The sequence below is a fragment of the Mustelus asterias genome, chromosome 4 (assembly GCF_964213995.1).
Source record: "Mustelus asterias chromosome 4, sMusAst1.hap1.1, whole genome shotgun sequence".
Lineage (NCBI taxonomy): Eukaryota > Metazoa > Chordata > Chondrichthyes > Carcharhiniformes > Triakidae > Mustelus > Mustelus asterias.
Window position 1 is genome coordinate 89139439 of NC_135804.1, and position 12261 is coordinate 89151699.

A 12261-nucleotide genomic window follows, 5' to 3' on the forward strand; every position below is an offset into this window, starting at 1 on the left:
TGCTTCAGTATCTGAGGAGTCGTGAAAGTCACTGCGCATTGTAAAATTATGAGCAAGTATCCCCATTTCTAACTTTATGATGTAAGGATTGTTATTGATGAAGCAGCTGAAGATGGTTGAGTCTGGGACACTACTTTAACTCGTCAGCAATGCCCTGGAACTGAGATGATTGACTGCTAACAACCACGAACATCTTCCTTGTGCTAGGTAACACTACAACCAGTGGTAGATTTTCTCCCTGATTTACATTGACTTCAATTTTGCTGAGGCTCTTTGATAAGACACTCGGTCAGATTCTGCCTTGACGTCAAGAGCAATCACTCTCACTTCACCTCTTGAGTTCAGCTCTTTTGTCCATGTTTGCACCAAGGCTATAAAGAGTTCAGGAGCTGTGTGGTCCTGACGGAATCCAAACTGAGCATCTATGAACAGGTTATTGCTGTATAAACGTCTCTTGACAGCACTGTCACTGACAGTCTCCATGGTGATCGCGTGTATACTAATGGGGCAGTAATTGGTTGGGTTGGATTTGTCCTGTTTTTCTGGACAGGGCAAACCTGGGCAATTTTCCGCTTTGCCAGATAAATGCCAATCTTGTGGCTGTACTGGAACATTGTGGCTAGGTGCGCGGCAGGTTCTGGAAGCACAAATCTTCAGTACCATTGCTGAAATGTTGTCAGGGCCCATAACCTTTGCAGTGGCCAGAGCCTTCAGCCATTCCTTGACATCATGTGGAGTAAATCAAAGTGGTTGAAGACTGGCAGGTTTGATGTTGGGCACCTCAGGAGGAGGCAAAGATGGATCATCCACACAGCACTTCTGGCTGAAGCCAGTTAAAAATACTTCAATTTTGTATCTTGCACTTTGGGCTCCCCCGTCATTGAAGATGAGAATATTAATAGAATCTCCTCTTCTTGATAAGTGTTGAATTGTCCACCAGCTTTCATGAAAATGTATGATGAGCATTTTTGTTTATTTATTCTTGAAGCTGAGTGATACAAGCAAGGCAGCTTTTATTGCTCATCTCCAGTTACCTTCATAAGCTTCAGCTCATGCACAGCTTTGCTGCCCGTGCGAGAACTCATATCATCTAGTGCTGAAGGATAGGCTACTAGGCCAACTATTTATTCACATAAGCTTTTATTCACAGAGTATATGGCCTACTGTGTACCTCTAACAGCTCTCTTACAGCCTGCTCCTATGGAGATGAGCTCAGATGACACCCCTATGAATACCCACCATCTGAATACAAATAACTATCAACTTTAACGTTTTAAAGTTTATTTATTAGTGTCACAAGTAAGGCTTACATTAACACTGCAATTAAGTTACTGTGAAATTCCCCTAGTCACCACACTCCGTCGTCTGTTTGGGTCAATGCACCTAACCAGCATGTCTTTCAGACTGTGGGAGGAAACCAGAGCACCCGGAGGAAACCCACGCAAACACAGGGATTTGTGCAAACTCCACACAGATAGGCACCCAAGCCAGGAATCAAACCCGGGTCCCTGGTGCTGTGAAGCAGCAGTGCTAACAACTGAGACACAAATAACTGCTTGTACAGTGATTTGCACCTAAGGCCCATTCACCTTTCCCAGCTCAAGACCTACTTTAGCCCCTCGTTCAGCAACACTTTAAATTTTATATACTTATCCTTGTGTTTAAATCATTCCATGGTCTTGTCTTTTCATATTGCCTTGATCTCTTGAGCGGCACGGTGGCACAGTGGTTAGCACTGCTGCCTCACAGCGCCAGAGACCCTGGTTCAATTCTGGCCTTGGATTACTGTCTCCGTGGAGTTTGCACATTCTCTCCGTGTCTGCGTCGGTTTCCTCCAGGTGCTCCAGTTTCCTCCCACAATCCAAAGATATGCAGGTTAGGTTGATTGGCCATGCTAAATTGCCCTTCGTGTCAGGGGACGAACAGGGTAAATATGTGGGATTATGGGGATAGGGACTAGATGGGATTGCTGTCAGTGCAGACCTGATGGGCCGAATGGCCTCCTTCTGCACTGATACTACCTCATTTAGTGCTACATCTCTCTGTGTTCCTCTAATTCTGGTCTCTTGTGCATCATCGGTTTTCTTCGCCCTAGCTGTCTCAACCCTAAACTCCAGAAATTCCTTCTTAAATGTTGCCTTTTGAACTCTTTTAAGACGCTCCTTAAAATTGGCCTGTTTGATGAAGCTTTTGGTCACCTGACTTTATATCTTCTTATGTAGCTCTGTATCAGAATTTATCTGGTGTAACACTCCTTGAAAGGTTTTTCCTAAATTGCCCCCATTGGCCTTGAGAAGATAGTAACTGGATTTCTATATTATGTGGAGGGAACTGATTTATTTCTAAATGGCCTTTTCTTACTATTTGCTTATGTTTTTATCTGTAGCTTTGTGATATACACAGAGCAAACTTGAGCGGCAGATTAAGGCTTCCCAATTTTCTTTCTCATTTTTATTCTTCCCACTACCTCCTCTATGCCCTTGCTCCCCAGCCACCGCTACTTCCGATTGCTTTGATATTTTTGTCCCTCGCATAATCCTATAGCCAAGAGAACAACAGGAAACCTGATCCCAGATTTTGACAACAATATTCAGGAAGCAGTTTCTCAAAGGTACATAGGATTAACGAGGGTAACAAATCCTCTGACTTTCTCCATGTGGAGAAGTATTTAACCTGCAAGCGCAGTCTCTCCCCGAGTGAGATTAATGGAACTGTCACCATACTGTATGGGGGCTATCATAGTAAGGATGGAAAGTTTCCTTCCCTAAAGGACATTCGTGGACCAGATGGGTTTTTCCGACAATCGACAACAGCTTCATGATCATCAGTAGATTCTTAGTTCCAGACATTTTTTCTTGAATTCAAATTCCACCACCTGCCGTGGCGGAATTCGAACCCGGGTCCCCAGACCATTAGCTGAATTTCTGGATTAATAGTCTAGTGATAATACCACTAGGCCATTGCCTCTCCTGGGGGAAACTGGGGGTTAGATTTTACAGGGCCCCATTGATCCCCAGTCTCTCTGGCTAAAAGATCAGGGTGAAGTCAAACCAGACATAGAACAATCGCCCTACAGCCATTTAATTGCTGTTTGACAGTTGATAGGCTAGAGGTGGGATCTCCTCCCCGCAAGTACGGGAAGTCCCCCCAGAGAGCTCGCCACCAGTTAGAGGCTGGCAGCTCTTCAGTAGTGGTAGTGCCACTGTGTGCGGTGGCCTCTGCTGGTACTGCAATCACCTGATGTGGAGACAAGCTGCACTGGATCTCAAGTGTTTGGAAGTCTCATCAGGTGCCCAGCTAGAGGGAGATGGGGTTTGGTTTTGAGAGGCCATGGGGTGATGTCTGATGGGTCCCGGGGATCAGTTAAAGCACCAACCTCTGCGGGGAAACCTGGGGCCAGTTAAATCCTGGCGAGGGTGGGATGAGGCCTTAACTGGGCACAAACAGCCAACTTAAGGACCTCGATTGGCCTGATGGTGGGCTGAATTTCCGTGCCACTCCCCAGTAAAGTTGTGGTGGGTTAGGGGCAGGCAGTTAGGTGGCAGGCAGGCCACTTGCAGGATTTTACAAGCTCCTGCCTTAAACCTGCTGATGGGGGAACATAAAATCCAGCTTTAAGAAGCATTAATAGTATTAATATTCATAAGGTGGTGCCTGTACCTAAGTCCTGGCAATGTTAGAACAGAGGGAGGAAAACATTTGGTTGGCAGGCTTGCAAACCTATAATTGCTCATAATATCACTGCTTATTGATGAAATATGTGGACGCATTAACACAGCACATGGCCCACCACCGGCATTCATTTTTAACTCAATAAATACTAAACCTTATTTAAATGCAGATGCTTTCGCTCAACAATGAAGCCAAGCCAAAGTAAATGTCACATGTTATATCTCAAGCTTAAGCTTTTAAGCCCCTATAAGCACAGCCTATTAAATGATTTGAATAATAAAATATAATTAAAATGAATGATTTTCTCAGCATTCTTCCAGAAATATCCTTTCATCTTAAATAACATGTAACTTCTAAGAAATGATATTCTCATTTTAAAAAAATTCTGATTCTCTCCAGACAACAGAAAGAGAAAAGAAAAGAAAGACTTGATTTTAATTTGATTTATTATTGTCACATGTATTAGCATACAATGGAAAGTATTGTTTCTTGCGCGCAATACAAACAGAGCATACCGTTCATTGAGAAGAAAATAAGAGAGTGCAGAATGTAGTGTTACAGTCATAGCTAGGGTGTAGAGAAAGATCAACTTAATGCAAGGTAGGCCCATTCAAAAGTCTGATGGCAGCAGAGACGAAGCTGTTCTTGTGTCGGTTGGTACGTGACCTCAGATTTTTGTATTTTTTTCCAGACAGAAGAAGATGGAAGAGAGAATGTCCAGGGTGCATGGGGTACTTAATTATGCTGGCTGCTTTGCCAAGGCAGCAGGAAGTGTAGACAGAGTCAATGGATGGGAGGTTGGTTTGGGTGATGGGTTGGGCTACATTCACGACTTTTTGTAGTTTCTTGTGGTCTTGGGCAGAGCAGGAGCCATACCAAGCTGTGATACAACCAGAAAGAATACTTTCTACGGTGCATCTGTAAAAGTTGGCGAGAGTCTGATTTGCTCTGATCTTTTGTGACCTCAGGATATCCCAAAGTGCTTTACAGCCAGTGGAGGAGTACTGCTGAAATGTAGTCACTGTTACAATGTAGGAAACACAACAGCCATTTTGCACACAGCAAGATCCCATAAGCAACTAAGACAAAATGATCAAATAATCTATATTTCTGATTATGAATTAATATTTAAATGTTGGCCAGGCAACAAGGATGAACCCCCAGCCCCATTACTCTGCTTCAAAATAGTGCTATGGGATCTTTATGCCCACCTTAGAGACCTCAATCTGGCCTTGGTTTAATATCACAGCCAAAAGGCTGCACCTCCAACAGTGCAGCATTCCCTCAAGACAGTACTGTTGTGTTAGTCGCGATTGCTAAGCTCAAGTCCTGGAGTGGGACTTGAAACCACAACTTCTGGCTCAGGGATGACAGCACGACCTAAGCATGCTACTGCCAACATTGAAATGTTTACAGCTAACCTTGTTGATAGTGAATGAGTTGGATAAGTAAGGAAACATTAATATAATCCCAACAATAATGCCATATCTTGAGGTAGGATTCTGTGATCTTGTTCGCCCCGTCCTCCCGCTGCCAACAAGAATGGAGAATTTGGCATCCAGCCAAAACTCCCGTCATTGTGGTGGCACTGGAGAATCCCAGCCTTGGGCGAGATCGGAGGCTCCAGTGCTGGAGTCAGTGGTGGTGGAAGATAGAAGCACGGAAATGGAAATTAAAGTTTATTTATTATGTATTATTCACAAGTAAGGCTTACATTAATACTGCAATGAAGTTACTGTGAAATTCTCCTGGTCGCCACACTCCAGCGCTTGTTCGGGTCAATGCACCTAACCAGCACGTCTTTCAGACTGTGGGAGGAAACCGGAGCACCCGGAGGAAACCCACACAGACATGGGGATAACATGCAATCTCCACACAGATAGTGACCCAAGCCGGGAATTGAACCTAGGTCCCTGATGCTGTGAGGCAGCAGTGCTAGCCACTGTGACGCCCAATGGATTAGCTTTGGTTGGAGTAATTGGAGGAAATGCAGTGGAACCTTATGGCTGAAATGAAAGGAAGGTACTTCAAGGCAGCTATGAGACCAGCCTTGTTGGTCTGGGCGGCATGGTGGCACAGTGGTTAGCACTGCTGTCTTACAGCACCAAGTACCCGGATTCGATTCCAGCCTCAGATGGCAAGTTTTTCACACAGAGGGTGGTGAATGCCTGGAACGCGTTGCCTGGGGAGGTGGTGGGAGCAGGTACGATAGCGTCATTTAAGGGGCAACTAGACGAATACATGAATAGGATGGGAATGGAAGGATATGGATTCCGTAAGTTCATGTGTAATGTGCTTCACTTCATGATTCAAATTAAATTAAACCATATAATTTGTGGCATAAGTAATTCCAAACTAACGTAAACAACAGAAGGCTTGATATTAAAATTGGAAGCAACAGGGGAAGAACGGCCTTGGGAAATCAGTGAATTAAAACTCCAGGTTCCCATGTGCTATAACCTTCCAATTTTCTAAAATAGCTTTAATAGCTTAAAAAAATAAAGAGGTGATGCAGATTTTAATTCAAATTGCTTGAATAAGTGAAATAAAATATTGCTAAAAATGCACAACAGGCCTCTCAGTATCAATAGAAAATACAATATTTTGGGTTATGTTTCTTCATCAGAATTCATGCTTTTACCTTTGGAAAGGATGGGAAATGGAGATCCCATCTACCTATCTCAGATAAACATTAACCATCATATTATACTTTCAAGGGTGTGCAAGCGTTTTCCTGATCTGTTGGCCAACATGCCCCTCTAACCGGCATGATTGAAAAACAGACGGATTGGCCTCTGATTCACAGAATATTACATTGCAGAAGAGCCCTTTCAGCCCATCGCGTCTGCACCAACTCCTGAAATGCCCTGACCTGCCCACCTAACCCCACTTGCCAGCACTTGGCCCATAGCCTTGAATGTTATGGCGTGTCAAGTACTCATCCAGGTACTTATTAAAGGATGTGAGGCATCCCACCTCCACCAGCCTCCCAGATCACCCTCTGACTCATCATTGTCTTAATGATGACGTTAACTCAGAATTGGAATATAGAGCCAGTGTCAGCAACGATGATCCATTATTGTAAATTAAATTACAAGGAGAGATTAGACAAATTAGGCCTTCATTTTCTCGAATTCAGAAGATTGAGGGGTGATCGGAGAAAAGTCTACAGAATACTTACAGCGAAGGACAGACTGGATAAGGATAAACTGTATCCACAAGTGGAAGGCTCTAGAACCAGGGCTCATAATCTAAAAGCTGGGGCCAAGCCATTCAGGAGAGATGTTAGAAAGCACTTCTACACACAGAGAGTGTTTTATACAGCATGTACTTCTTTGATAGCCAAAGAAATATCACTACTCAAAATAGAAAATAAAAATTCCATCCAATTTTGATCAATCTTGAAGGTTTGGAATGCTCTTTCTCATCCTAGGGCTGGATGCTTGTTCAATTGTTAGGTTTAAGTCAATTTTTTATTGAGCAGGGGTATCAAGGGATATGGGTCTAGGGCAGGTACATGGAGTTGGGCCACATATCAACCAGGATCTGATTGAATGGCAGAGTGGGCTCGTGGGGCTGAATGGCCTACTCCTGTTCCTATGTTCCTAAAAACCCAGCTGGTTCATTAACATCCTATAGGGAAGGAAACCTGCCATCCTTACCCAGTCTGGCCTACATGTGGCTCCAAAAAAACAGCAATGTGGTTGGCTCTTAACTACCCTTTCAAATGGCCTAGCAAGCCACTAGGTTCAGGAGCAATTAGCAACGGGCAATAAATGCTGTCCTTGGCAGTGATGCCCACAGCCCATCAAAGAATAAAGAAAACATCTATTGGGGGATTTTCTGGCCTCCTTGCCGCGCATTTCTTGCAGTGTGAGGTGGCACGCCGTTGGCCAGTGATGGAACCTTCTGGTCCCACTGGTGTCAATGGGATTTCCCATTGATTCCACCCTATGCTGCTGGGAAACCTACAGTGGGGCTTCACCATCAGTGGGACCAGACAGTCCTGCCGACATGGACACCGGGAAAATTCCATCCATAGCTGTTGTTTGTGCATACACAGAAGGTCATTCCCTTCAAAAATAATGAATTGGCTTTTAAACATAGAAATATTGATGGCACAGAAGGAGGCCATTTGGCCCATGGTATCCATGCTGATTTTTACATGAAGCACTTTGAGTTGTTCTGTTATGAACAGTATTATATAACTGAAAGTCAATTTTTATGTATTTTCAGCAGTTTTGTTTTGTTTCTATTTCAAATGTTCAACTTTTATAGATTCTTGTGGGGTGAAAGAGTGACCTAAAATTATGAAAGCTTATAAACAGCTCTGTGGAGCCCAACTGGAAAGAATGGCCTCACATTCAATCTTATAGATCAAAATTGGTGGAATTTTTATTTTCTATTTTGAGTAGTGATATTTCTTTGGCTACCAAAAAAGTACATGCTGGAATTTTGTTGTAATATTTTGGTTTCTGGTGCTGAATATTTTATAACAGAATTAAAGAACATTAACAAATGTATTTTATTCAGGTACAACTGTGCAAAACTTTCCTTTTTTCTGTTTTATCACAGCAATGGTACCATATTATTGTATCCAAAACAGCATGACAAAAGGGCTTGCAATATCTAAATGACTTAAACCAAAAACAGTAATACAAAGCATTATAAACAGCATCTTTTTTTCCCAATGAATTTGTGGCTTAGCAGTGTCTCTGAGTCAAGAGGCTGTGAGTTCAAGTCATCCTGTAGAGACTTGAGCACTTAATCTGGGCTAACACTCAAGAACAGCATTTAAGGAGTGCTGCACTGTTGATGATGCAATCTTTCAGATGAGACATTAAACTGCCTTTGCAGGGGGATGTAAATGATTATGGTGTACTAATTGAGGAAGAGTGGGGGAGTTCTTCCAATGTGCTAGCAAACATATTATCCCTCAGCTAACATCACTAGAACAGATTATGTGGTCATTAACTCCTTGCTGCTTGCGGGACCTTGCTGAGTGCAAATTGACAATTCCTACGCGACAGTACTCACTGTTCTTCATTGGGCATAAAATGCTTTGCTGAGGCTGTGAAAGATGTTATATGAAGGCAAGTTATTTTTTTTCAGTTGGAAACTCAAAGCTTGCAGTTATTTGTAATCCTTTTTCCAAGATGTTTTTCAAAATGAGGAATATTAATCATAGAATCTACAATGCAGAAAGGGGCCATTTGGCCCATCGAACCTGCACCGACAATAATCCCACCCAGGTCCTATTCCCATAACCCCACATATTTACCCTCCTGGCCCTCCTGACACTAAGGGGCAATTTATCATGGCCAATCAACCTAACCCACACATCTTTGGAGTTTGGGAGGAAACTGGAGCACCCAGAGGAAATCCACGCAGACACGGGGAGAACATGCAGACTCCACACAGACAGTGATCCGAGACCAGAATTGAACCTGGGTCCCTGGCGCTGTGAGGTAGCAGTGCTAACCACTGTGCCACCGTGCCTTAATGCAGCGGGAATTTTGGGCAACCTGTGTCAAGACTACGGATCTCCATGGTTTGCCATGATATAAATAGTTAATCTCCCTTTACAGTTGAACAACAACATGCTACATCCACAGTGCAGCATCCCCTATAGTACAAGCGTAACTATATTCAATTCCCCATACCTAATTCATCTTCTCTGAGTGCCATTGTCAATTTAGTGCCAGATGGGGCCGGCTTTATTTACGTGTGATCATAGAAATCATAGAAACCCTACAGTACAGAAAGAGGCCATTCGGCCATCGAGTCTGCACCGACCACAATCCCACCCAGGCCCTACCCCCATATCCCTACATATTTTACCTGCTAATCCCTCTAATCTACGCATCCCAGGACACTAAGGGGCAATTTTAGCTTGGCCAATCAACCTAACCCGCACATCTTTGGACTGTGGGAGGAAACCGGAGAACCCGGAGGAAACCCACGCAGACATGAGGAGAATGTGCAAACTCCACACAGACAGTGACCCAAGCCGGGAATCGAACCCAGGTCCCTGGAGCTGTGAAGCAGCAGTGCTAACCACTGTGCTACCGTGCCGCCCCGTGATGCATGCTGGAATTCTGACTAACCTATGTAGATCCTTTGCAGGCAACAAATGGAAGAGAGTTTCATCCCAACAATCTGCGCTGAATTTTGAACTGAGGACCTAGCAGTGAATTAGCATTGGGTAACCCACAAGTCTCACAATTTCCTTACCTTCCTTAAACCTGCAGTCAGCATTGTTAAGGGCTCAAACTCAAATTTAAGGCCTAATTTAAACTGGAGAGGCATTGTATCAATGATTAATCAGAAAAAGCTTCTGAGAAGAGAAGAGACGTTTCCTTTCACTTTAGGAAATGTGAGTCACTCTGCTTGATGACTTTGCGATCCCATACCCGTCACCTCCTCCCACTTCCACAGAGTCTTTGTCCCTGTGACACCTAGGCAGTCTAACAACACCAGGTTAAAGTCCAACAGGTTTATTTGGGAGCAAAAGCCACAGCTTTTGGAACAGGCTATCCCTTCGTGGCTTTTGCTGCCAAATAAACCTGTTGGACTTTAACCTAGTGTTGTTAGACTTCTTACTGTGTTTACCCCAGTCCAACGCCGGCATCTCCACATCATACCTAGGCAGGCCAGGTTCAGGTCTGCCGTCTCCCGAGGGAGGCCCAAGGCAGGAGTGGAGATGGGTGATGCTGAGGTGAGCTTGTCAGAAGGCTCGCATTGTCTCTTTTGGATATTGTCCCTGTTTTGTAGATGACAGTTATCCCTAGCCCTCACATCTCATCCCTTCACCCCCATGCTCCCTTTACTCCCTTATCCCCTACGCTTATCTATGCCCCTTCCTATTCGCCATGCTCCCACATAACTCCTATGCACTTACCCCATATCCTTTACGTGCCCTTTCTGTGTCCTCGATGCATCCTCTATACCCACTTGCCAAGTATCCACTTTGTACAGAACCAGTGAGCATTGGGTAGTCTGACAAGTGTTTGAAAATGTTCCTGAAACAGACAACATAAAGGAAGGCTTTGAAAATATACTTTAAGCTAAACTTTTCTGTTTATAACCTCTTAAAAGTATCAATTATTACAGTTACTATGGTGTCAATGCCAGAAGCTTTGATCCACTTCACACTTCTCAATCTTGTATAAATCAAAACAGAGGCATTGAAAAACTACAGTAAAGAAGTTAATAACTGAAGGGGTTAATAACTGAAGTAATGACAAAGTGATACAGATGTTAATCAAACAAAACTTTCACTCCCTCTACAGCTATGTAAACATTGGTCTGCAGAACTAAGTGTATTAGCGACATTTAGAGCTTAGCCAAGCATTTATAATAAGGCCATCTGGCAACTGTGTCAACAAAAACAGTTAGACCAGATAATCAGACATTTGTTTTTCCAAGTGGAAATGATGGAAGAGGCAAAAGGATATGAGGGGACAGGAAAGGGACATGGGGGGGTTATAAAGGGCTTGGATCAGGCATGGGGGGTATGAGGAGGCATTGACAACAGTTTTTAAACTTAAGCATCAAAAAGTTCCCGACTCCTCAGTTGGCCACCCCCAAGTTTCACAAATTCACTGACCTGGCAGGGTTCCCACATTTAGGAACCCACCCACCTACACAGAAGTACCAAAGCCAGGGAAATCTGATTTTCCACTATGGATTTAAATTGCAAGCCCAACAACACTTTAAGTGTTGAGTCGCAATCCATTATGATTCCCAGCCTTCCATGATTCCCACAATGATTCTTGATCTGATGAAAATGGCAGGAATTGTTGCAGCAGTTCCAATTAATGGCCCTGCACAGCTCCCCTTTGGCCCTCCCAACTCCAGTTGGCTCCAAGTTGGGAGGTAAAGATTCAGCCCAAGGATTACTTCCTGGAAGGTAAAACCCTATATTCAAGAATGCAGATTTAGAGGTAAAGTGTGTGGTATTCTATGTCTCTAGCTCACTACAAGCCTCAAAGTTCTGCTGATCAGTCATCACCCAAAAGATGTGATGGGAGTAATTCATTTGTAAGATAACTGTGGTACTATTATCTTAGAAAGACATTTTTATGACTACCTTAAATCCTCCGCACTGTCTAGAGACAATTTCATTTTCAGGTTAACTTCAATTTAAATTGGAACCATTACAAACAGCAGCAACAATTGTACTTAAGACAGATCCATTCTATTTTCTATTGCAGTAAATTGTACATGGAGTTCCAGGACCTTGACACCACAGTGACCTTCTCCCAAAAGCCCACAGGCATCTTTCATGACTTTTCAATTGCACAAATCTGTTCTAATGAAGTATTTTCGTTACCAGTATGTCACTCTACATTTATTTTTCTATGTGGACAGGTACGAGGTCGAGGGTTGACTGGAAACCTACAGTTTGACAACTACGGGCGTAGATCAAACTATACAATCGATGTGTATGAACTAAGACCTTCTGGACCTCGGAAGGTAGGTTAAAATAAAGCAGGTCTGTCTGTTAAGCAAATTATGATGTTTCTTATATTTGGATATATTAAATTCAAAGACTTACAGGCATTCTTTTTTAATCGGTTAAATTTC

General features: G+C 43.3%; 1 protein-coding gene across 1 annotated transcript in view; it reads left to right on the plus strand.

The window, feature by feature from the left end:
* The window catches only part of LOC144492349 (glutamate receptor 3-like), a 400257-nt gene that overhangs the window by 235964 nt on the left and 152032 nt on the right, over positions 1–12261 (plus strand). Inside the window, exon 8 of the mRNA XM_078210344.1 lies at positions 12046–12150. Coding sequence (XP_078066470.1) covers positions 12046–12150 — 105 coding nt within the window. The remainder of the gene's footprint in view (positions 1–12045; positions 12151–12261) is intronic.